The sequence below is a fragment of the Papio anubis genome, chromosome 16 (assembly GCF_008728515.1).
Source record: "Papio anubis isolate 15944 chromosome 16, Panubis1.0, whole genome shotgun sequence".
Classification (NCBI taxonomy): domain Eukaryota; kingdom Metazoa; phylum Chordata; class Mammalia; order Primates; family Cercopithecidae; genus Papio; species Papio anubis.
The window spans coordinates 12,004,541-12,029,879 of NC_044991.1; the positions used below are offsets into that span (position 1 = coordinate 12,004,541).

General features: G+C 48.2%; 2 protein-coding genes across 5 annotated transcripts; one reads left to right on the plus strand and one right to left on the minus strand.

Annotated features, from left to right (window-relative positions):
- The first annotated feature begins 1,794 nt into the window (after positions 1-1,794).
- JOSD1 (Josephin domain containing 1) lies at positions 1,795-19,573 on the plus strand. Of its 4 annotated transcripts, none has more exons than XM_031656300.1 (5): positions 1,795-1,853; positions 2,205-3,016; positions 15,348-15,476; positions 15,643-15,837; positions 17,106-19,573. In XM_031656300.1, the coding sequence occupies exons 2-5, from the start codon at positions 2,832-2,834 to the stop codon at positions 17,203-17,205; spliced, it is 609 nt and encodes a 202-aa protein (XP_031512160.1). In that variant the 5' UTR covers positions 1,795-1,853; positions 2,205-2,831; the 3' UTR covers positions 17,206-19,573. The 4 variants fall into 4 exon arrangements, with proteins under 4 accessions (XP_031512160.1, XP_017800809.1, XP_003905598.1 ...); XM_017945320.3 differs by having other exon boundaries at positions 1,823-1,915; XM_003905549.5 differs by lacking the exon at positions 1,795-1,853 and adding an exon at positions 1,876-2,019.
- A 1,045-nt stretch (positions 19,574-20,618) lies between these two features.
- On the minus strand, positions 20,619-23,814 carry TOMM22 (translocase of outer mitochondrial membrane 22). Its single transcript, XM_009217296.4, has 4 exons — positions 23,657-23,814; positions 23,311-23,429; positions 22,429-22,546; positions 20,619-21,351 (listed from the first exon to the last, which is right to left on the minus strand). Exons 1-4 carry the CDS (start codon positions 23,771-23,773, stop codon positions 21,277-21,279), a joined length of 429 nt encoding a protein of 142 aa, XP_009215560.2. The 5' UTR covers positions 23,774-23,814; the 3' UTR covers positions 20,619-21,276.
- Positions 23,815-25,339: the final 1,525 nt, after the last annotated feature.

Sequence of the window (25,339 nt, forward strand, 5' to 3'; positions counted from 1 at the left end):
CCGGGAGACGGCTTTGCAGTGAGCTGAGATCGCCACTGCCCAGCCTGGGCAATGGAGAGCCAAACTCCTACCAAAAAAAAAGCCTGGGCGCCGTGGCTCAAGCCTGTAAACCCAGCACTTTGGGAGGCCGACGGCGGATCACGAGGTCAGGAGATCGAGACCATCTCTGGCTAACACGGTGAAACCCCGCTCTACTAAAAAATACTAAAACTAGCCGGTGAGGTGGCTGGCTTCGTAGTCCCAGCTACCTCGGGAGGCTGAAGCAGGAGAATGGCGTGCGGAACTCCGGGAGGCAGAGCTTGCAGTGAGCTGAGATCCAGCCACTGCACTCCAGCCCGGCGACAGAGTGAGACTCTGTCTCAAAAAAAAGTCGCTACACAGGCGCGGTGGCTCACACCTGTAATCCTAACACTTTGGGAGGCTGAGACGGGCGGATCACGTGAGCCCAGGAAAGAGTTCGAGACCAGTTTGGGCAACGTGGTGAAACCCCATCTCTACAAAAATAAAAATAAAAATGAGCCAGGTGTGGTGGTGTATGCCTATAGCCCCAGCTACTCAGGAGGCTGAGGCATGAAGCTCGCTTGAGCCTAGGAGGTCGAGGCTGCAGGTGAGCCGTGATCGCGCCACTGCACTCCAGCCTGGGAAACACAGCAAGACCCTGTCTCAAAAATAAATAAAAATTTAGGCCAGGCGCGGTGGCTCACACTTGTAATCCCAGCACTTCGGGAGGCCGAGACGGTTGGATCTCAAGAGTTCGAGACCAGCCTGGCCAACATGGTGAAACCCCGTCTCTACTAAAACTACAAAAATTAGCCTTGGGTAAGTGGCAGGGGCCTGCAATCCCAGCTACGCGGGTGGCCGAGACAGGAGAATCGCTTGAGCCCAGGAGGTGGAGGTTGCAGTAAGCTGAGATCGCCCTATTGCAATTCAGCCTGGGCTACAAGAATGAAACTCCGTCGCAAAAACAAACAAACAAAAACAAACTAAATTTAAAGTGCAATTTCTTCTCGTTTTTCCAGTTTTACGAAAAACCCAAAAGGAGGGCAGCTAAGGTGGATACTGATGCCTACCACGCACCCTAAGAGTAGGTAAAGGGAAAAAAATGAAATCCACGTGGGACTGCGAGTAGTTCGCCGTTTCCCGATGACGCACACAATGCGCTTAGTATACTTCGCGCAGAGGTCTCTGCAGAGAGGAAAGCCACCGTGAGAGCAGCGGGGAGCCCCCAGGCAAAAGGGCAGTGGCTTGTGTGTAGTGAACTGAAATGCGACACCACGGAACTGCAACAGGAGTCTCCTTTCCACTTGAAATGTGACTCCCAGCGAGGCACCTACCCTAGGCGCTCCCTGGACAGTGCGGCACGGTCGGGCCCACTAACCAAGGCAATTTGCGCCCGACCGAATCAGGTGCTTCAAAATCCCCCCTGGTGAGCCGCGCGTTAGCCACACAGAAAACAGTCAACGCAGAAGGAGCGAGAACGCTCGGCCGAGAAGCCTGGCCCAGAGAGGGGAGGGGTGCGGAAAGCCGCGGACGGCAGCCGCTGGCCTGCAGGACTCCCTCAGGCCGCCCCATCCCGCCCCGCCCCGCCAGGGACAGCGCGGAGCCGAGCGGCTGGACCCCAATCCTGCCGGCCGCCGCCGAGCTCCGCAGCCCGCTGCCCCACACCTACTGCCTCTGCCACACCCCAACCGTTCAACTTCGCCCGTACACGCCCGGCGTCCCCGGCTCCCAGGCCGGTGCCGATGACGTCAGACCTACGCTAGGCGTGACGCCACGGCTGGGAGGAGCAAGGACGGCGCCAGAGGGCGTTTCCGGAGCACGCGTCGGGCGGGGGCCGGTGACGTCGGGCTCAGGTGCGCGCGCCCGCCCGCGCGGCCCAGTTGGCGGCCCGCACTCCAGGTGGCGGCCGTTGGCGGTGAGGGGACGGCTGGCGTTGAGCGGTCCCGACGGCGTTGGGGTCTGCAGCCAGGGGCGCGGCGGGAGGGCGTCTGGGCCTGCGCTCACGTGACGGGCAGGGAGGTTGGTGTAGGGGCGGCGAACCGGGTGGGTCCGGGCTCAGGAGCGCGAGGCTGACTGTCCGGCCCCACCCCTTGCGGGCCAACCCGTCGCCGCGCGGAAGGAACCTTCCCTCGGGCAGGGGCCGGCCCCGCCGCGCACTTCCCGCGCCCGCTCGCCGCTGACCGGAGTTGTCTCTTCCTCCGCAGGGCCGCGGCCAGAGGGCGAGAGTCTGCGCCTTCCGAGGGAACCGCGCCCTGCGGGCCCCACCGTACCCAAGGGAATGGAGGGCTGCCCCCGAGGCCCCCGCGCGGCTCGCGGTCCCACGCCTGCCGGCCCGCGCTAGCTGCTCGACTCGTGCGCGTTATCCGCCACCCAGGCCTTGTCTCCCGAGTCAGTGGCGTCGTGGTTCGAAAGAAATGGAAGAAAAGGAGCGATGTGACCGATGCTGTTCGGTCCTCCTGCTTTGAGGCCTGGCATTTGCAGAGGGAAACAGCAAGAAAATCGTGGGGAGTTTTGAGGGGGGTGGGAGGGAAGGGTGGGGAAACGGAAACAAGGTCTTACATTTTATGGGTTTCTTTTTTTTTTAATTCTGCAATTTGACAGTGGTAGCAAAATGAAAGTAATCCAAAAGTTATTTTTCTATTGAGAAGAGAAAAGAGGTGGGTTTTTTTTTCCGTTTGATTCCAGTCTTTTCTCCCAGTGACAAAGCATAAATCATGGACACCAGAGAATAAGGTGAACCTCAGGAACCCGGAAAAGACTGAGAAGGTTACATTCTTCTGGAGGGAAGAGTAGGGTGTTTATAGCCATCTCTGGAACCTAAAACAAAAAACATGAGTTGTGTGCCATGGAAAGGAGACAAGGCCAAATCTGAATCATTGGAGCTGCCCCAGGCAGCACCCCCACAAATCTACCATGAGAAACAGCGCAGGGAGCTTTGTGCCCTCCACGCCCTCAATAACGTCTTCCAGGACAGCAATGCCTTCACCCGGGATACGCTGCAAGAGATTTTCCAGAGGTAGGGGACCCTTCTCCTTGGCATCTTGATACTTACTGATATTTCTGGATTTCTGTGGGTGGGATAATGTCTCAGTTTCATAAACCTTTAAATCTGTAGGTATTAGCTAGATGCCATTAGCAGGTATAAGGGACACAAGACAGGAAAAGATAATCACTACTATGTATCGGGCACTTACTGTGGGCTAGGAAAGTGCTCATATTCTCGGCTGTGTTTTCTTGAGTGATCTGCTCAACAATCCCGTGGAATACGTGTTAATACGTGGTGTTATTTCCATTTTACTGATGAAGGCACATTTAGTTCCGTACTTTGCTCAAGGTAACAAGACTTGGAGCTGGGGTTGAATTCTTACATCTATGCTGTTGACCACTATGCTAAATGCCTCTAAAGTTCTGCTGCCGAGGAGTTTACAGTCTAGAAGTGGGACCCGACACATACACGTTCAGTCGCCTGTCATCAAAGGTGGAATGTGGTGACTACCACAAGCAAGAGGTATACACAATGCTCAGCTTTTCTGTGAGCCATGTGCTGGCAGTGGTGCTGTTCGTACATTGCTTTGTGTAGCCCTCCTAACAATCATTTCACTGCCTGTATTTTACTGATAGAAAGGTCAGGTAATATGTCCAAATAGCTTCTAAATAGCACAGTTATAATTTGAAATTGACTCCAGATCACCTCTTTCTCCTTTATTCTAGATGGCCTTTCTTACCCATTTAGAACAAATGCCACCCCACGGGTTAGTAGAGGTTCAGCTTTTGGCCAAGCACGGTATAATCCCAGCACTTTGGGAGGCCGAGGAGGGCGGATCACCTGAGTTCAGGAGTTTGAGACCAGCCTGGCCAACATGGTGAAACCTCGTCTCTACTAAAAATACAAAAATTAAGTCGGGTGTGGTGGTGCACGCTTGTCCCAGCTAGTCGGGAGGCTGAGGCAGGAGAATCACGTGAACTCGGGAAGTGGAGGTTGCAGTTAGCCGAGATTGTGCCACTGCACTCCAGCCTGGGTGACAGGTCTCAGGAAAAAAAAAAAAAAAAAAAAATCAGCTTTTTTCTCTTTGCTTTGATTTTCTAGAATTACTTTAAAGGTTTTGAGAGTCAGTTCTGTGGTGTCTTGATGGACGTAACAGCATATCTGCAGTCCATAGCAACTCAGATGGTGATCTTGCCTGATGACCCCAACTAGAAAGGGTTAGGCCCACACAGTCCTCACTGCAGAGAAGCTCAAGCGTTCTTCAAGCAGTACATATTGACAATTCCAGAAGACCTTTTTTTTACTCTCTTAGCTTGGAAATGAAATTATTGCCACATAGGGACCAGAATTACAGCTGGTAGCAACCTATTTGGGGTGATTTGTAAAACACAGGTATGGACCATTTGCCCTGAAAGAGCCAGAGGCCTACTCTTAGAATGTTAATCCCCAGATGCAGACAAAACTATAATGAGAGTAATTATTTTCCAATGCCAGTAGTAACCAGAGTAATGCCTTACCAGGGTAAATATGTTATTTGCATCATGGCCATTATCTGGCAGCAAGTAGAATTGACTCTTCAGGACCTGGGGCACTGGGAGGTAAGATAATTTGTCTCAGATCATCAGGTCATGTCACTGAAAGGAGAACCCAGTACATTGGACTGCTTCCTTTTGGCCAGCCGTTAGTATTTCTCCTACTCCTAATCAGATTTGCAAATTATTTCCTGATCTAAAACTAGGGAGAAGAAAGGACTCAGGGTGAAATACCTGAATGTGCTTAGTACTTTGTGATATGTACAGACAATCTTGCAACAACCTCACCAATAATGAACTTAGGAAACTAGGATTCATTTTAGGCGATTTGTCCAGTTTCACCCACTAGTAAATAAATTCCAGAAACAAGATTCTGTGTATCCAGTCACACTGTGGTAGAAAAGTTTTCACTTCTGTACGTTTGGCCCCTGATCTGACTATGGGAATAATGATGGGATCACTAACACGTATGAACACTTGGTGCAAAGCACCATTCTGAGTGCTTTCCTTGTGTTCACTCAGTCCTCATACTGATCTTCCAAGATGGATTCTGTTGCTGCCCATTTTTCCAGATGAGGAAATCATGGCACAGAGAGTTCATAGCTATTGATGGCAGGATTTGGCCCCATGCCTTGTGACTCTAGAACCCGCCCCACTAACCACTCTCCTGTTTCTCGAGTACTGGAAGGGCCTGTAGAGTGCTGTCAGTAGCTGTTCCTCCAGCTGCCGAGCTGGGCCAGTACTGACATTCTGGACTATGTTCATCAAGCGTGTGTGGATGGTAACAGGAGTTTCTCAGCTGTGTTCTCCTGAATACAAGAATGGTAAATATTTGCTAAATGCCCACATGGAACGAATATCCTATTCCTTTTGAAGCTTTGGCGAATTGTACTGCACTCCCCAATTCTAGCAGCATAATAAAAAGATCTAAAAAGTGCTGGCAGAGGCCGGGCGCGGTGGCTCAAGCCTGTAATCCCAGCACTTTGGGAGGCCGAGACGGGCGGATCACGAGGTCAGGAGATCGAGACCATCCTGGCTAACACAGTGAAACCCCGTCTCTACTAAAAAATACAAAAAACTAGCCGGGCGAGGTGGCGGGCGCCTGTAGTGCCAGCTACTCCGAAGGCTGAGGCAGGAGAATGGCGTGAACCCGGGAGACGGAGCTTGCAATGAGCTGAGATCCGGCCACTGCACTCCCGCCCGGGCGACAGAACGAGACTCCATCTCAAAAAAAAAAAAAAAAAAAAGTGCTGGCAAGCCAGCACATAAGGGCATGTATTCTGTCCCAATTCCAGAAGTGGAATTCTGCGTAGAGTATTTTATATTGAAACAATGTGAATAGGTAGGAACAAAAAATAAAGAAGTGTGAAAGGAATCTAGAGGAAAAAGCAAAGGGAGAAGAGGTGAGGGAGAGAAGATGGAATTTTTTAAACAAACACTGACTAGCTGCCTGCGGAGTGCCAGGCACTATGAGGCACCATAGAGAAAACAAGTCGAACAGGCCTCAGCCCCTGAGAAGCACTTCTCAGCTATCCTTTAACCAAGGCTTGAGATTAGATTTCAGTGAAGTTAGAACCCTGGCATTTAGAGCAATTAAAAAGTGAAAAGTGATCGATTTGGACCTTAGCAGAAATAATTCTATGCTGTTTTAAAGTGTGGCTAGTGAATGGTAGAAATGGGAGGGAAATGTTGATAAGCACTATTTGTTGAGAGGAAGTTCATCCTAGCAGTTGAATTTTAGCCAGAAAAAAGAAGCAAAATACAAAAGCAGGGTGGAGTTTCAACAGAGTTGTGGATATGAGATGATTCATGCTTAGAAATGAATAGGAACTCAGAGCTAGGCTAATGACTCAACATGGCGGCAACAAGGACAGGGAAGAGAGGAGTCAGGTGTGTCAGAGGCTTGGTCCAGGATTTGAACATAGTGGTAACATCTGCAAAAAGAGGTCATTTGTTTAAAAAGCATCTGTTTTCAACCTGTGAAATTGGAGAAAAGATAAACTGGGCAAGTGTCATCAGTGTATATGTATACAGATGTAGATATTCGAGCTCATCATTTTATGTAAAGAATGTGGGCCAGGCACAGTGGCTCACCCCTGTAATCCCAGCACTCTGGGAGGCAGAGGCGGGCAGATCACCTGAGGTCAGGAGTTTGAGACCAGCATGGCCAACATATAACAAAACCATGTCTCTACTAAAAAATACAAAAATCAGCTGGGCATGGTGGCGCACGCCTGTAGTCCCAGCTACTCAGGAAACTGAGGCAGGAGAATCACTTGAACCCGTAAGGTGGAGGTTGCAGTGAGCCAACATCGCACCACTGTACTCCCGCCTGGGTGACAGAGTGAGACTCCCATCTCTCAAAAAAAGTGTCTAAGGTTTGAAAAAAAAGGGTCATAGAATCAAATTATATGATTCTCAGAGGCTGAGGCCTGTTTGACTTGTTTTTTCTATGGTGCCTCATAGTGCCTGGCAGTCCGTGTAGATCAAATTATATGATGGCAGCTTTGCTAGGTTGTTTTGAAAATACTCAGGCCTGAAACATTTTCACTAGACTCATCCCAGTTTTTAAGTGATCTGATTCTTGCATCTAGCTCTGCATTCCTCTCCCAAATAGGATTTTTCCCCCCACCCGAGATGGAGTCTTGCTCTGTCTGCCCAGGCTGGAGTACAGTGGCATGATCTCAGCTCACTGCAACTTCCACCTCCCGGGTTCAAGGAATCCTCCTACCTCAGCCTCCCGAGTAGCTGAGATTATAGACGCCCACCACCACGTCCGGCTAATTATTGTATTTTTAGTAGAGACGGGGTTTCACCATGTTGGCCAGGCTGGTCTCGAACTCCTGACCTCGTGATCCACCCACCTTGGCCTCCCAAAATGCTAGGATTGCAGGAGTGAGCCACCACGCCCAGTCTTGGATATTTAATATTAAAGTGTATCCAGGGCTGGGCTTGGTGGCTCATGCCTGTAATCGCAGTACTTTGGGAGGCTGAGTTGGGTGGATGACTTCAGCCCAGCAGTTTGAGACCAGCCTGGGCAACATAATGAGACCCTATCTCTACAAAAAAATTTAAAAATTAGCTGGGCATGGGGGCCTGTAGTTCTGTAGTCCAGCTACTTGGGAGGCTGAGATGGGAAGATGACCTGAGCCCAGGAGGTCGAGGCTGCAGTGAGCCATGTTCGTGCCACTGCACTCCAGCCTGGGCAAAAGAGTAAGACCCTATCTCAAAAAAAAAAAAAAAAAAAAATCTAGGCAAAAAGTAGCTTGGTATCAAGGGAAAAAAATCTAATGAAAGTTGGAAGGGACAAAGAGATTGGGGATATTGGTGAACGACTAGCATTTTCTACCACAGAGGGTGACTATTCCAGCCTCCCCATTACATAGTCCCTGAGCAGGTGGAAGGGGCCACATTTAAAAGTGGGTGATTATAACTGAGAAAAGTTGCTCTTAAGTATTAACCTCTAGAGACTTGAATTCTCTTGTCCAAGGGCTAGGCAAACGTAGTAATAATAGCTAACACCTACAGATTACTAATGTGTGCCTAGCTCTTTGACCCATGCCTGATTTAGAAACATCAGGAAGTTCTGAGCCATATTTTCTAATGTCACATCTCTTCAGATCTGATAAGGAAAGAAAGAATTAGGGTGGGGAAAAGAATCTTGATGAAATGTCTTCCATTTCCTTTTTTCATTAATATCTAAATTCATCACCATAGTCAGACACAGTGGAAACCATGAGAGAGGAACAGGGACTTATCTGAGGACACAGACAGTGGGGAGACCTGGACTAGAGCCCGTCTTTTCACTTTTTTTTTCCTGAGACGGAGTCTCTCACTCTGTCTGCCAGGCTGGAGTGCAGTGGCACGATCTCGGCTCACTGCAAGCTCTGCCTCCCAGGTTCAGGCCATTCTCCTGCCTCAGCCTCCCGAGTAGCTGGGACTACAGGCGCCCACCACCATGCCTAGCTAATTTTTTGTATCTTTAGTAGAGATGGGGGTTCACCATGTTAGCCAGGATGGTCTTGATCTCTTGACCTCGTGATCCGCCTGCCTCGGCCTCCCAAAGTGCTGGGATTACAGGTATGAACCACCGCATGCGGCCCGTCTTTTCACTTTTACATCACTTCACATCTCATGGCTCTAACTTCTGACTGTGATGACAGAAGTGAGAGGCTCACTTTGTAGCCCAGAATTTCTTTTTTGTTTGTTTGTTTGTATTTTAACTTTTATTTAAATTTAATTAAATCTAAATAACACGCAGAAATTGGCTACCATATTGGACAGCACAGCTCTGAAGAGTTCAGTGGGAAGCGTTTTTGTTTATCTGTGAAATAAATCTGCCTCACCTACCTCACAGAGGTGTCTGGAACAAACAAGGTGATGAATGTGAAAGGACTTTACTCACAAAAGGGATCTGAAAAGACAGCAGTGTGAACTGAGTGGGCTTATTCATACAACTCTTTATATATATACATTTTTTTTCTTTTTTTTTAATTTTTGAGTTGGGGGTCTCACCTTCACCCAGGCTGCAGTGCAGTGGTGCGATCTTAGCTCACTGAAACCTCTACCTCCCAGGCTTAAGCAATCCTCCCACTTCAGCCTCCCGAGTAGCTGGAACCACAGGCATGTGCCACCATGCCCAGCTAATTATTTTATGTGTTTTACTTTTGGTAGAGATGGGTTTTGCCATGTTGCCAGGCTGGTCTCGAACTCCCTGAGCTCAAGTGATCCGCCTGCCTTGGCCTCCCAAAGTGCTAGGATTATAGGCGTGAGCCACTGCACCTAGCCTGTTAATATTTCTGTTAAATGGTGCTTGCCAGGCTGTTTTGATCTGTTTACATTTCTGTGTCTCTGATTTGACCCTGAGCCCTTTGAGGGGAAGAACCAGTAGGACTGTTTCACGGTTGTACCCCCACAGCCAGTGGCTGGCATGTAGCTTGGTGCTCATGTTCAAGTGAATGAAATGTCTGCAGTCCAGAAGGGACTCCTGGCAGCAGGATCCGAGGTTTGTGGTGAAAGCTGGGTGGGCAAAGAGAAAGGGGCCGAGGGGAGGAGGCAGGTCAATACAGTGGTGAGACAGAGTGAGGGCTTCTGCTCCCCCACTCAACATTTGAGACCCATCCAGAGAGAGCAGGGAGCCAACTCCTGAAGCCAGAAATACTTTCACACAACAAAGTATGAGGCTTGTGGGAGACTAATTGAGAAAGGCTGGTCAGAGGAGAAATGATCTACTCAGCACATTCTGCTCATTGAGGAAGGCCAAATTGATCTTAAAATTTCTGCCTAGCCAGGGTTCTGGGGGTGGGTGCTGTGGTTTCCTTTGATTTGATTGATGGTGGCGGGGTTGAAGGTGATTCCTCAGGCTCTCTACCCTTCCAAGCCTTCCTCTGCTCTTCTGGCAAGTGGAAGAGGGATTCTAGAAACTCTCCAACAGAACATTTGAGGAGGTCACTGTCTGGATTATTGTTTTCTCCACTCATGAATGACCAGGAATCACTGTGGGGGCTGGGTGTCCTATTTTGCATGAATTTAAAAGAAACTTTATTGCTGAAGACTCTCGGCTTCTGTCCCAAACTGAGTCACAAGAACTTGGTTTATTTTTACTCCGCACCCCTCTGATTGCTTTCTGAGGGTCCTTCCGCTAGAAAGAAATAACACTGTTGGAAAATCAGAGATGAAACTTCGCAGTTCCAGCCTGAAAACAAAAGCAGGTGTGCAGGCATCTCTTCAGCCCTCTCTCTCCCAGCGGAGGGACACTGGGTCAGCTCATGCAAGAGTCTGCAGAGCTGTAGCCCAGAATTTCTATGGAAATCATTAAGACAGTCCTGAACAGGAGTTTGCCAAGGAGTCTCAAGAATACTTTCCACTGGAATCATCAGGATCCCATGGAACTCAGTGGGACTGGTGTGTTGAAATATCCAGAGCACTGTCTAGTATTGTTTAGGGTAGAGGCGAATCCTAGCCCTGCCACTCACCAGCTATGCCTGACTATGCAAGTCACCATAACCTTTGCACCTCAGCTTCCATGTTTATGGTATCAAGATGGCTGGAAGTGATAAAGCCTGTAAAAGCAGTTAACACAGTGGCCACTTGATTACTGTTAAAAGTACAAGCAAGTGCTGGTATGGTGAATACACAGGGTGGGCCCCACTTATTCAAATGACCATTCCTCTAGAATGAGATGGAAGCTACTCTCAACATTTCCTGTATTCAGATTGCCCAACATGTGTTGAGTTGCCAGTGCCTAGCTGTGAGGGATATAAAGAACTATCTAGAAATTTAGTGTTTGATTGAACATATATAAAATAACTGAATTCTCCAACAGTTGTGTAAAATAGTAATTATTTCCATTTTTACAGGCAAAGTAACAGGCATGGAGATTAAATCTCACAGTTAGTGTTGATGGTGCTTGGATATGAACACAGATATGTATGGTCCTCACTCTCCCTCCTTTTTCACAGAGGATCCAGGAAAGATCCTATGGAAGAGATAGGGTGTGAAGAAGCTGTAGGATTTGGCTTGGAACAGAAAATAGGATAAAAGAATAGAGGCTGCTGGCACAGTGGCTCAAGAGGGAGGCTGAGACAGGAGGATCAGTTGAGCCCAGGAGTTTGGGGCTACAGTGAGCTACAGTCACACCACTGTACTCCAGCCTAGGTGACAGAGGAAGAAAAAATAGAATAAAGGCCATATGATCATGGTGCCTAAAGTGCACCAAGCCCAATGAGAGGGATATAGCTGGCCAAGTGGGGCCAGGAGGTATAGAACTGGCCAGCCAGGTAGTTGGTACCATTGTCAGTTCCTGTGTATACAAGGGGAAGTGAATTGATGCCTTAGTGAATTTGGCAGGAACATAGAGGCTGAATTGGTGGAAGGAACACTTGGAAGCAAGGTGATCAATTTAGAAATCTGTTTCAAAAGTCAAGGTGTGAGGTGAGGAGCCTCTGGTTAGGAGAGAGAGGGAGTGGTAATAGGAACGGATTTGAATCCAAGACAGAAGATGAAGGACAGGGAAGAAAGATCATTGGAACCCTGGTTCTATAAGTTATACCTCAAAACAAGTGTGTGGTAAATTTGTTTGGAAACTAAAACATATTTTATAACCCCTTGCCTTGAGACTGAAGGTGAAGGTTAGCATGTTAGGGACTCCAAGAATTCTGCAGGAAACCCATTTACCTACTTGGTTCATTCAGCTGTTACTGTATTGGCTGCCTTCTGGAGTCCTCTGTTAATGAACATGGAAATGGCATCTCCAGGAGCACTCTTGGGAAGCGCTGCTCTAAGGTTTGAGCCTGGTAGGGAGTTTGATGGTGAACGAGGTAGAAGACTCAGCATTTTGTTGGAGCCATCATTCATGTACTGGTCAGAGACTTCACTGAAAGGAACAAGAAGCTATTAGAAGCTTGGGAAAGGGAAAAGAACCAATTATATCTGGGACTAGCCCTTCTTTCATATGTGTTCTCTTTTTTTTTTTTTTTTTTTAAAGACAGAGTTTTGCTCTTGTTGCCCAGGCTGGAGTGCTATGGCACAATCTCGGCTCACTGCAACCTCTGCCTCCCAGGTTCAAGCGATTTCTCCTGCCTCAGCCTCCCAAGTAACTGAGATTACAGGCACCCACCACCACACCTGGCTAATTTTTTTGTATTTTTAGTAGAGACAGGGTTTCACCATGTTGGCCAGGCTGGTCTCAAACTCCTGGCCTCAAGTGATCCTCCCACCTCAGCCTCCCAAAGTGCTGGGATGACAGGCGTGGGCCACTGCACCTGGCAATGTGTTCTCATTTAATCCAAATGTGCAAGAACCCATGGAGAGCCTTTGTCTTTTTAAGCTATGTTTCAGCCCCAGGCCTCAGGGACATAGCTGGCCTCTCCTCTTTTCAAGCCCCCACCCCCTGCCACTCTGATTCTTGGGTCCTTGCTGTAAGATAGCAAAGCGTAACTTTGGGTTCAAATGAATCCAGGGTTGGATCCTAGTTCTGTCACTTGTAAGTGCTCATGGGCAGGTCAGTTAAAACCACCAAACCTCACTTTTATGGACCTATACAATAGAAATAATTCACATCCTCATAGGTTTATTGTGAAGATTAAATGAAATGCAAATTAAAGTACCTTATCATAGTGCTTGGCACAGAGGTTTTTCAATAAGTGGTAGTTATTATTACAGGTAAGATAAAGTTTGGTTGCAGATTTCTTTGCTAGCCCTGGAGATGAGCATATAAGCCCTTTTAAGAGTCAGTTACTAATGTTTACAGGGAAAGAGAAGGATAACAAAAATAAACACTGAACATTCCAGCAAACATTCCTTGAGCACCTGTCTTGTGCCAGGCACTCTTTAGGCCCTAGCAATGTAGCTTTCAGATAGTCAAGGCCCCTGCTGTCAGTCTAGTGTAGAAAAACAGACCAATGAGAAACCCATCTGGTAGTGACAGGGCTATAATTAAATCAAAAGGTTGATGTGAGGTGGTGACTGGGAGAAACTTATGGTTGGGTGGTCAAGAAAAGGCCTCTCCGGAGGTTACAGTGAGCTGAGATGGCTCCATTGCACTCCAGCCTGGGCAACAGAGCCAGACTCTGTCTCAAAAAAAGAAAAAGAAAAGAAAAGGCCTCTCTATGGCAGTAACATTTGACACCCAAACAATAAGGAACTACAGAAAGAACATTCCAGACAGCGGGAACAGTGAGTGAGTGCATGAGTGCACAGTGAGAAAAAGAGCTTTGTTTTTAGAGAACAGTAAGAAGGTCAGTGTAATAAAAGGTAAGAGATGAGATCTGCAGGACCTTGAGGGCCTTGCAGGCCAAAGGAAGTAGTTTAGAGTGTATTTAAGTGCTTTAGGTGCCATTGGAAGGTTTTAAGCAGTGGCAGCAGTATGTTTGTTGTTTTTAATTTTGGGTTTGTTTTTTTTTTTTTTTTTTTTTTTTGAGACAGGGTCTTACTCTGTCACCCAGGCTGGAGTGCAGTCGTGGCTCCCCACAGCCTTAACTTCCCTGGCTCAGGTGATCTTCCCACCTCAGCCTTCCAAGAAACTGGGACCACAGGTACATCCCACCATGCCCACCTAATTTTCGTATTTTTTTGCAGAGACAGTGTTTTGCCATGTTGCCCAGGCTGGTCTCTAACTCCCAGGCTCAAGCGATCCTCCCACCTTGGCCTTCCAAAGTGCTGGGATTGCAGGCGTGAGCCACCACCCCCGGCCAGGAGCATGGGGTTTTTTTGGTTTTGGTTTTGTTTTTGAGACAGAGTCTCACTCTGTCACCCAGGCTGGATGCAATGGTGCAATCTCGGCTCACTGCAGCCTCTGCCTCCCATGTTCAAGCAGTTCGCTGCCTCAGTCTCCTGAGTAGTTGGAACTACAGGCGTGCACCACCACACGTGGGTAATTTTTGTATTTTTAGTAGAGATGGAGTTTCACCACGTTACCCAGGCTGGTCTTGAACTCCTGACCTCAAGTGATCTGCCCACCTCACCCTCCCAGAGTGCTGGAATTACAGGCATGAGCCACCGCGCCTGGCCAGGAGTATGTTTTATATTTGAAAAATACCAGTATTGCTGGGTACAGTGACTCACGCCTATAATCTCAGCACTTTGAGAGGCTGAGGCGGGTGGATCACAAGGTCAGGAGTTTGAGACCAGCCTGGCCAACACAGTGAAACGCCGTCTCAACTAAAAATACAAAAATTAGCTGGGCATGGTGGCGGGTGCCTGTAATCCCAGCTACTTGGGAAGCTGAGGCAGGAGAATCGCTTGAACCCAGGAGACGGAGGCTGCAGTGAGCTGAGATTGCACCATTGCACTCCAGCCTGAGCGACAGAGCAAGACTCTGACTCAAAAAAAAAAGAAAAGAAAGAAAAAAAATACCAGTATTTTTGCTGTGCACAGAAAAATTTAAAAAACACTTTACAAGATTTCTTAAGTTTTTTAGAATTGACATCCTTGGCCTAATGTCTTGATTCTTTTCTGGAGATGGCATGTAGTAGCCTCTTGAAGATGCACTTTATGTCCTGAGGAACTCACCACACTTCCTTTTCTCCCCTTCACACAAAGCCCAAAGGTATTCCCCTTGAACCCTTCCTTCAAAATGGCCTTTCCTCAGCTCCTGGCCTGACAAGTTTATGAAAGCAAAATAATAGGATTAGAAATGCCTTCAACTTGGACCTTGTCTTGAAATACAGACTCGCTAAAGCACCCTGGAAGTAAATGACTTCAAGCTGGGTGGGCAAACCAGTGCTGCAGCCGAGTTTTGTTTGCTGGGCACAACTTTTTTTTCAGTTCATTTATTGGGTATTTTAAGAAAAATTTATTCAAGTACCACACACACGCACACACACACACACACACAATGCCTTTAGGTGGGTCATGCATTCCAGTTTCACATAGGCCTCACTGCTTTTTATTGCCTTATGTCCAACCCCAGTTTATACATTTGTGTCACCTGTCTAGGCTCCTGTATGCCTTTCAGTATTTAATGATTAATGATTACCAAGTGTACATGCCTTAAATAGAAAGCAGGAGTGACAACAGTTACTATCCATGCAAATGAAAATATTGAATCCTATTTTCCAGTGTTGAAAAAAAAGGCTTACATGAGGCAAGAAGATCAGTATCAGGAGGAAGACTGCAGAAAGGCTGTGGGAGGCTGGGATTTCATAAGTGAGGCTCCTTCGTGGAACAGTTACAAAATACTTAGGTAGAAGCCGGGGAGATTTGACTTGAATGTGGGGAAACTAACTTCCAGGAGCAGTGATGTAAAGTGCTCTCCACCCCCGGTAGTGCAGGGTCAGGAGGGGTTAGCCAGCCCAGCAAGTCTCAGCCTCCTCTTTTCACATTGGTAGGTTGTCTCCAAACACCATGGTGACACCTCACAAGAAGAGCATGCTGGGAAATGGCAACTACGATGTGAATGTCATTATGGCAGCACTTCAGACCAAAGGCTATGAAGCTGTTTGGTGGGACAAGCGCAGGTAATCTAAATCAGGCTTGACTTGATGGAGAACAGCACGGTTGTGGTATAAGCTTTTAGTACTTGGGCTCATGGCATGAGTGGGGAGGTAGCCATTTGTGGTATTACAGCCAGGGAACCTTGGGAAGTGTGCTGCCTCAGATTCTGCCACCATTTCTCCCCTGCAGGGATGTCGGTGTCATTGCCCTCACTAATGTCATGGGCTTCATCATGAATCTGCCCTCCAGCCTATGCTGGGGTCCACTGAAACTGCCCCTCAAAAGGCAGCACTGGATCTGTGTCCGAGAGGTGGGAGGGGCCTACTACAACCTCGACTCCAAACTCAAGATGCCCGAGTGGATTGGAGGCGAGAGCGAGCTCAGGTAATCAGCACCTGTTGTGACTAAGGCGCTAGGCTGCTTCATTTCTTTATTTTTATTTTTATTTTTTTTTGAGATGGAGACTTGCTCTGTCGCCCAGGCTGGAGTGCAGTGGCTGGATCTCAGCTCACTGCAAGCTCCGCCTCCTGGGTTTACGCCATTCTCCTGCCTCAGCCTCCCTAGTAGCTGGGACTACAGGCGCCCACCACCTCGCCTGGCTAGTTTTTTGTATTTTTAGTAGAGACGGGGTTTCACCATATTAGCCAGGATGGTCTCGATCTCCTGACCTCGTGATCCGCCCGTCTCGGCCTCCCAAAGTGCTGGGATTACAGGCTTGAGCCACCGCGCCCGGCCGGCTGCTTCATTTCTTATGTTGGGGACACTGAGCTCATCTCTGGTTATTTGACAAAGGAAATGAAATTCCTGTGGCCTTGGATTCTCTCCCTGCCTTACTTAGAATCATAGAATCATAGTGTCTTGGACCTGACCCTAATCTTCAATGACCCACCAGTACTTTTAAGTCCTTTTGGTAGGGAAGATGCACAGCCTGAGATACCAACCTTCTGGTCTGGTGGGGCTGGCATTGTAATGTTCTCTCCATTTAAGACAACTGAGACAGTAGTTGCCAGTTCATAGAAAGGAAGACAGACATTCAGACCAAGGAGGACTGAATTTCCCTAGGACCAAAGAACATTTATAAAAATCCTTTAGAGGTGGTGGCTCATGCCTGTAATCCCAGCACTTTGGGAGGCCGAGGTGGGTGGATCACCTGAGGTCAGGAGTTCGAGACCAGTCTTGCCAACATGGTGAAACTCCGTCTCTACTAAAAATACAAAAATTAGCCAGGCGTGGTGGCGGGCGCCTGTAATCCCAGCTGGTCAGGAGGCTGAGGCAGGAGAATCGCTTGAACCCAGAAGGCAGATATTGCAGTGAGCCAAGATCATGCCATTGCACTGCAGCCCAGGCAACAAGAGCAAAACTCCCTCTCCAGACAAACCAACCAAAAAAAGTCCTTTATAGTACTTTGGGTACTGTTATTCACAGATCCAGCTACTGTTGGCAGTAACTATAAGGATGAGCAAAAATTCAGGTTGGAATTTTAAGTGGAAAGATTGGAGGGCAACCAAACATGGACCCCTCCAAAACCAGATGACTACAGGAATGTGTTTTGGGCCGCCACGGGTATAGTGAGGTTTCAGGTGACTTTGTGGTCCTGAGACTGGAATTTGCAACTTGATAGTATTTCATTTTTTCTGTCTCTTTTTCCATAGGAAGTTTCTAAAACATCATTTGCGAGGAAAGAACTGTGAACTCCTGCTGGTGGTACCAGAAGAGGTAGAGGCTCATCAGAGTTGGAGGACTGACGTGTAGCAGTTCTCCCCAACCTCCCTCTCGCCTCAGCCCCCTCAGTCCTCTGTGATGTGCTGTGGCCTCTACAGTGGGTCTGCCCTTCCCACTTCCCCAAACATCTCATCGGGTTTTTCCCCTTCAGATCTGACAGTGTAATAGGACAGACGTGTGGACTGTTGTAAGAACTACCCCGTGTTTTGTTCCTGGGCAAGGAAGGTAGGAGCTCTGTGCACTCAAGGCCAGCGGTCACAAACCCTTGTTTTATTTAAGAGAGGAGAAAGTGGAGCAGGGAGGGAATCCTAGCTTATTTTCCCTTTTCTATGAGGACTTGACATAGGTTCTGCTGAGTTGTCACTGCTGCTCCACACTCACCTAGAGATGCTGTCTCCACTTTCCGTCCTGTCTGGGTCTGAAAACAGTGGGTCTGAAGATAGTGCACACAAAGCCCATGTGACTGGTTTGAAGGACCCAGAGCATAAAGGTCTCTCAGGAAACCATGTCCAGAACCCTAGCAGCGGTACAGTGAGCTGTCTCCAACCCTTATCCCCGGGTTTAAGGGTGGTTTATGGCCACACATGGAGGATTTTTGTTGTTGTTGTTGTTGTTTGAGATTGAGTTTCACTCTTGTTGCCCAGGCTGGAGTGCAGTGGCATGATCTCGGCTCACTGCAACCTCCACCTCCTGGTTCAAGCAATTTTCCTGCCTCAGCTTTCCGAGTAGCTGGGATTACAGGTGCCTGCCACCACGCCCGGCTAATTTTGTATTTTTAGTAGAGACAGGGTTTCTCCATGTTGGTCAGGCTGGTCTCGAACTCCCGACCTCAGGTGATCTGCCCGCCTTGGCCTCCCAAAGTGCTGGGATTACAGGCATGAGCCACTGCACCCGGCAGAGTTTTATAATGAAAAATTAATTAATATTCCATGCTAATATTCCAGTATGAAGTAAGATACTGAACAGGATGTGGCTAAAGCCAAACTGGGACAGCCACGGGGTGGCTTGGTTTCTTCACTCCAGCGTTGTCCCTACCATTTCGCAACATTGATTTAGGAGGCTCTGGGACAAAAGAGAAGCCAAAGAGCAGTTTTCCCAGTTTACTTACTCTGGCAAAATCAGAAAAAAAAAGTCTGCCTTTGACATCAAATTCCACTAATTTGGGGCAGAGTTGGGTGAGGAAAGTATTGTGAAGATAAGCTGCTTGGAATAGGGACAGCCAGAATTCAGTAGACGCTCTAGGCTCAGAGGTTGCCACTATAGTGCCAAGCTCCGGTTGGGTGGTTCTGTACTGTATGGATGGAATAGGACCTGGGTTGGTCATCTTTATGTCGTTTCCTTTATGTATCAATGGAAGTTCAACCTGCCCCTACCTCTTGAAATAGTTGTAGGCCACTTTTCTCTTGTAACTTTGGAAAACAGAGGAGAAATAAGTATACCACACGTGTGTCTCCAGAGTGGATGTGGTTGCCTCAAGGCAGGTGGGCAGGCAGGGGTGACCCGCTGGCCCTCAGATCAATGATCTCAGTGGGTCTGAGAGCTGCCCCACTGGCCAGACTTCTCTCCAGCAGCAAAGCCAGCCTGGGGCTTGCATGTTGATCCTGAGCAAGCTTAACGGGGTGAAGCTGAGGCTTTCTCCCCCTGTGACTGGAGTGCATGTTGACACCAGCACTTTTTCTGCACATGTATCTTCAATCCAACAAGGCCATTTTTTTTATGCTGAGTAACAGGCCACCAAGCGGCTACTGCATTATGTCTTCTCAGCAACCGGCCGCAGTCTCTTCTGCACCATTTTCTACACCAGACCTGCTTGGCACCACAGGGAGCTCTTTCCCCGCCCTGTACAATGACATTCCAACCACCACCAGCCAGACGTTACAGCCAACCTTGCTGATTGTCACAAGCAGGACCTTGGGGCCACTGGCACTGTCAGAAATAGTAAGCCATTTCTTGGGAAGAGGAGGAAACTCCTCTCCACAAATCTGCTTGGGCCTGTGCAAATGGCACTTCAAAGAGTCCCCATGCACTTGGAGTCCATGAGCCAATGGGATATGCAAAGACGCTTAAACATTTCAGGGCTGGTTTCTCTGTTCATATCCAATCCTGGTGCTTAGGAACAGGGACCCATGCTGATGCCCAAGGGCAAAAAGCCCCACTTCCTTTAAGGAAGTGAACAGGCCTGACCCTGATGCCCAGTAATGGGCAACCCTAGGCTTTTTGTTTTTCTTGCTTTTATTCTTTTTTGTTGTTGGCCTTGTGCTGGGTTTGTTTACAAAAGATGTATTTTGTTTAACCAGATATTAAAAATGGAAAACTCCGTGTATGTCTCCTTGTCTGCCTGAGTTCTATAATTGTGTAAAGAAAAATAAACTTAAGTATGATGCTGTTTTAAAAGGAATTCATTGCCAGCGTAAGTCATCTTTTAGAGACATCATGCTTTGATTAAGTCTTTCACCTGAGAAATCCAGACAAAATACTCACTGAAAAGGAATTTGGTTCAAAAGATGTCCCCAAGACATTTTTCAGTACAACTAATTTTGACAGTTTGAATAATCCATGTAAGTACAAGTTTGTACCACACTGGTGACTAGTGTTTTTCCCTAGTTAACAAGTGAAAGATCATGCATCTGCCCTGCGGGCCTAGGCCCAGCCTCACTATCCTGAGCACACAGCAGCAGTGTTCTGTAGTTGGACTGCCTGGATTTGAATCCAGGTCTAGCACTTAACTCTGTGGCCTTGAGCAATTACCTTTCTGTGGTTGTTTCCACTTCCGTAAAATGGGAACAATACCACCGAAATTGTAGTGTTGGTTTATCTAATAAATAATTCACATAAAAGGTTTACTCTGGCCGGGTGTGGTAGGTAACGCCTGTAATCCCAGCACTTTGAGAGGTCGGAGGGGGGTGGATGGCTAGAACTCAGGAGTTCAAGACCAGCTGGGGCAACATGGCAAAACCCTGACTACCAAAAATACAAGAAACTAGCTGGGCATGGTGGGCGTGTACCTGTAGTCCTAGCTACCCAGGAGGCCAAGTTGGGAGGATCACCTGACTCTGGGAGGTAGGGTTGCAGTGAACCCAAATGACACCACCTGTACTCCAGTTAGACCTGGTCTCAGGCAAAAAAATTCTGTCCCCCTCCCCTATTCCCCAGAAATCAGTATTGTTATTCCCCACAAATACTTTATAAATTACACAGTGTCATAGACTAAAGTAGTACATAGACTCAATCCTTTGTTTTAGGCTGCTGGATCTCAAAGTGACTGCCTAAATTCAGGGCAAAGATTGCTATGAAGTACTTGGCTAAAAATGAATTTTTTCACTTTCGGAAACAATTTGGGCCTATGGGTGTTAAGACAGAGGTGCTGCTGGTTTAGATGAGAAAATGTGAGGGGCAGTACATGTCTCTGACCTGGTCTCGTTTCAAGGTACTTAGGATGACACTTTCAGTTGGAATAATTTTTAATATTTAAATACAAAAAGTGAGCACTGACTTCTGTTTTTTTAAACACACACACAGGTCTAACAACCAAACTGTGCAGGGGAAATGAACTCCTGATCTGTCTTCCACAGTCCCCATTCTGTGGCTGAAGCTGCCGCCAGCCTCCCTCCTCTTCATACATAGGGATTCATAGTGGCCGCTTTACACTACAGGTGTAATGCATTTTGTCTTTCACATTGCGTGCATGTCCCTCCCCAACAGCTCCATTCTTTAAAAAAAAAATTAAACAATAAAAAAGGCAGCCGTTAATGGTCAGGGGCACATCCCTCCCACTGGCATCGGTTCCTACCCACAAGGGGAAAGTGACATCTTCCAGTTAGGAGCAATTTGGTGAAAGGAGTGGGGTGGCCAGAGCAGGAATAACCGTCTGCATGGCTGCACTCTGGTATCAGAGTGAAGACAGAAGTAAGGATAGTGTGGAGGGCACAGTTGCAAGTTGAGTCTTTCCATGAGACAATGTGAAGAGAATTCTCCCCACTAGGTTTAGATAGATCAATGTGCCAAAGTTAAAAAAAAAAAAAAAAAATCCAAATAATCAGCAGTTCAAACACTTGAATTTCAAACTTATCCCACTGAGACAGCTCAAACAGCAGTAACAATCTAGATCTTTCCAGGAAGTGAGGGTAGAGCCCCTGGCATTCCTCCTGAGAGCCCTGTGTTAGGCCCTAGAAGTATCTGGAAAAGAAAAGGAGAGGTGTAAGGCATCATTCAGGCCTAGAGAACTTATTCTCACCATACCTGATGGGGCCAACATCTACAGAAATAATACTGAAAGCACCATCAGACACTGAAAAGAGCATGGGCCCAATCCCAATCCCCACCCACACATTAACTGTTGGTCAACCCAGGTGCTAGAACAGGAGTCCCCGACCCCTGGGCCGTGGATTGGCACTGGCCCATGACCTGTTAGGAGCCGAGCCACACGGCAGCAGGTGAGCAGCAGGAAAGAGAAGCTGCTTCTGTGTTTAGTGCTGTTCCCCATTGCTCACATTACTGCCTGAGCTCCACCTCCTGTCAGGTCAGCAGCATTAGATTCTTTTTTTTTTTTTTTTTTTTTTTTTTGGCGGAGTCTCGCTCTGTCGCCCAGGCTGGAGTGCAGTGGCCGGATCTCAGCTCACTGCAAGCTCCGCCTCCCGGGTTCACGCCATTCTCCTGCCTCAGCCTCCCGAGTAGCTGGGACTACAGGCGCCCGCCACATCGCCCGGCTAGTTTTTTGTATTTTTTTTAGTAGAGACGGGGTTTCACCGTGTTAGCTAGGATGGTCTCGATCTCCTGACCTCGTGATCCGCCCGTCTCGGCCTCCCAAAGTGCTGGGATTACAGGCTTGAGCCACCGCGCCCGGCCAGCATTAGATTCTTATAGCACAAACCCTTGTGAACAGTGCATGTGAGGGATCTAGGTTGCAGGATCCTTATGAGAATCTCATGCCTGATGATCTGTCACTGTCTCCCATCACCCCCAGATAGGACTATCTAGTTGCAGGAAAACAAGCTCAGGGCTCCCCCTCATTCTACATTATAGAATTATTTCATTATATATTACAATGTAATAATAGAAATTCAGTGCACAATAAATGTAATGCACTTGAATCATCTGGAAACCCCCCTACCCTCCGTCACCCCCACCCCACCGTCCATGTAAAAACTGTCTTCCATGAAACCAGTCCCTGGTGCCAAAAAGGCTGGGGACCAATGTGTTAGTGAAATAACTTGCGTCTCCACCACTGGCAAAAAGTCCAGGGTCTGGGCTTACCTGCCGCTGCTGCAGTTGCTGCTGTTGCTCCATTTGCAACTTCTCGGTCTCAAAGACAACGGGAAGAACCAGGATCATAAAGGAAGTGGTCCCAATCCACAAGGCTGCCCTGGAAAACCTGTAGAGGAAAACCCCCAGAGGGTGAGCAGGAAGACATGCAAACAAAACAGGCGAGAACTACTCAGTAACCAAACCTCTCACATTACATACTCCAATGGTTTTTTTTCTTTTCTTTTCTTTTCGAGATGGAATTTAGCTCTTGTTGCCCAGGCTGGAGTTCAATGGCATGATCTCGGCTCACCGCAATCTCCACCTCTCAGGTTCAAGCAATTTCTCCTGCCTCAGCCTCCCAAGTAGCTGGGAATACAGGCGTGTGTCACCACGCCCGGCTAATTTTGTATTTTTAGTAGAGACAGTGTTTCTCCATGTTGGTCAGGCTGGTCTCGAACTGCCGACCTCAGGTGATCCACCTGCCTTGGCCTCCCAAGTGCTGAGATTACACACGTGAGCCACCCTGCCCGGCCCTACATACTCCGATGTTTTGATAAACGTATTCTACCCGCTCCTTGCACCATACTCCTACCAGAGACAGGAGGAGCAGCTGTGGTAGCTGTATCATCTAGTGATGGCGGTTTAACATTCTCCTGAGTTCTTACAAAGCTCCTTATTCATTAATTTTCTCCAACAATCTGAAATAACCCCCACAACGCCCCTGCCAGGTAAGAATCCCCATTTTACAGAAGAGGAAACTGAGACTCAGAAAGGGTAGGGTACAAGTCCAAGGTCACCCAACACAGGTCTGCTGCTTCCAAACCCCGTGTTCTTTCACAGCACCACGGTCATCCCATGCATCTACCCAATGCCTTTGCCCTCGTTCCTTACCTGTACATTTTTTGAGCCACAAAGAGGGAAAGATCAAAAGTGGCTCCGGCCGCGGACCGGACCCTCTCCGGAAACATCTCCGTCAGGCCCCATAGTCTCTCCGACAGGGTCTCATCTAGCTGTGGTGGAGAAGACACGGGTCTTAGCCGAAAAAGCGACATCCATTCCTGGCCCCGCTGCGGTACTGGAAGCCGCCGAGCCCCACTGGAGCTAGGGCACCCCAAGGCCCAGCGGGGCCCCAACTCCGCCTCCCAAAGAAGTCGCTTCGCTCCGATCCCGTACCATGCGGATCTCACATCCACGAACTGGCCCGCTACCCGCTCCGCACCCCGCGAGGCCCTAGTACCTCCTCATCGTCGTCCTCCTCCAGCTCCTCCTCAGGCTTCTCCGCGTCGCCTTTCGGGAGCAATTCGTCCGGGGACTGGGGTTCCCCGGCACCGGCAGCAGCAACGGCGGCAGCCATGACTGTAGGGGACACCGGAAGCGGAAAGGAGGTAAGCGCAGCCGAACGACGGACGGAGCTACTTTTCCGGGAACCGAGGCGCGAGCCGGGAGAGAGCGGCGCCCTCTAGCCCCCGGGTCCTCCAGTGCCCCAGTCGGTCGGGCAGACCTGGCCTTACCCGGGCGTTGGGGCTTCAGCGGGCATTAGCAGCAGCTGGGAGGCCTGTGAGAGGTTGCAGGGCGCCACTGCAGTCATTCTGTTCAGCGGGTTTAGGGTGAGCTCAGAAACCTGCTTTTCTTTTTTTCAAATGAGTTGTTTTAATTCCAGGTAATAGAGTTCAGAGAACAAAGATGAAAGGGCTGACTCTGGCAAGATTCTGGGGGCTTGTTTTACTTTAAATTCACATCTAGGGCAGGAGTGGCTCATCATCTCTTGATGATGTATTTTCTTTTTAACAAAAGTTTATTCATAAATGTACAACAGGCTCCAAGACACTTTATTCTAAACTAGGTGGCCAAAGATGTGGCCGGGAATCGAGATGTTAAAACACGAATGGAGTCAGGCCCACCATCACCGCAGGCACAAGAGACAGTGGAACAGGTCGCTTTTTGTCAGATTTTAGCTTTTTTTATTTTTTTTTGGTTTTGAGACAGAGCGTTGCTGTGTCGCCCAGACTGGAGTGCAGTGGTGTGATATCAGCTCAAAGCTCCGCCTCCCAGGTTCAAGCGATTCTCCTGCCTCAGCCTCCCAAGTAGTTGGAATTACAGGCGTGCACCACCACGCCCCACTAATTTTTTGTATTTTTAGTGGAGACAGAGTTTCACTATATTGGCCAGGCTGGTTTTGAACTCCTGACCTCAAATGATCTGCCGGCCTCGGCCTCCCAAAGTGCTGGCATTACAGTCATCAGCCACTGCGCCTGGCCTATATGTATTTCTATATTATATATAATAAATATTTTATGTGTGTGTATGTGTATATGTGTGTATATATTATATATGTGTATATGTATACACATATATACACATACACACACACATACGCATATATATAAAGACAGGGTTTCACTATGTTGCCTAGGCTGGTCTCGAACTCCAGGGCTCAAGCAATCCGACTGCCTCAGCCTCCCCAAGTCCTGGGATTACAGGCCTATGCCACTGCGCCCTGCCTCGCCAAATTTCTTAATTCTGCCTGTGGCCAGGGCCAAAGATTTATCTTCCTTGTCCATCTCCTTGGCCTGCTTCTTGGGTTATTTTAGGGGTGTTCTCTGCCACCTTCATGGACAGGGCGCCTGCAGCCCCTTCCCCAGACCCTGGCTGGAAACCTGCATTTTAATAAGCCTCCCTGGAGTCACCCTTTGAGAGACACTAATCCAGTTTCATTTTCCTGAGCCATGTGTTATTGGTGGGAATAAATTAGTGTCTTGGAAGTCTTTTGGGAAAACATCAGGTCAATCTCCCCAATGTACCAAACAAAGGTAAGAGTTAACACTTAAATACCAGGTGCTCTGGTGCCTGTGGGTGTGGGTGGGTGTGGTGTGTCCTCATTTAATCTGCACAGCAGCTCACTGGGGTAGGCACTGTTATC

Bases quoted from the DNA above. Each gene is read 5' to 3' on its own strand.
- JOSD1 (XM_031656300.1), top strand. From the start codon at position 2,832: ATGAGTTGTGTGCCATGGAAAGGAGACAAGGCCAAATCTGAATCATTG. The intron at 15,477-15,642 runs GTAATCTAAATC...TCTCCCCTGCAG, and splicing joins GTTTGGTGGGACAAGCGCAG to GGATGTCGGTGTCATTGCCC. The intron at 15,838-17,105 runs GTAATCAGCACC...CTTTTTCCATAG, and splicing joins GGAGGCGAGAGCGAGCTCAG to GAAGTTTCTAAAACATCATT.
- TOMM22 (XM_009217296.4), bottom strand. From the start codon at position 23,773: ATGGCTGCCGCCGTTGCTGCTGCCGGTGCCGGGGAACCCCAGTCCCCG. The intron at 22,547-23,310 runs GTAAGGAACGAG...TTTCCTCTACAG, and splicing joins GTGGCTCAAAAAATGTACAG to GTTTTCCAGGGCAGCCTTGT. The intron at 21,352-22,428 runs GTAAGCCCAGAC...TTTCTTTTCCAG, and splicing joins AGCAACTGCAGCAGCGGCAG to ATACTTCTAGGGCCTAACAC.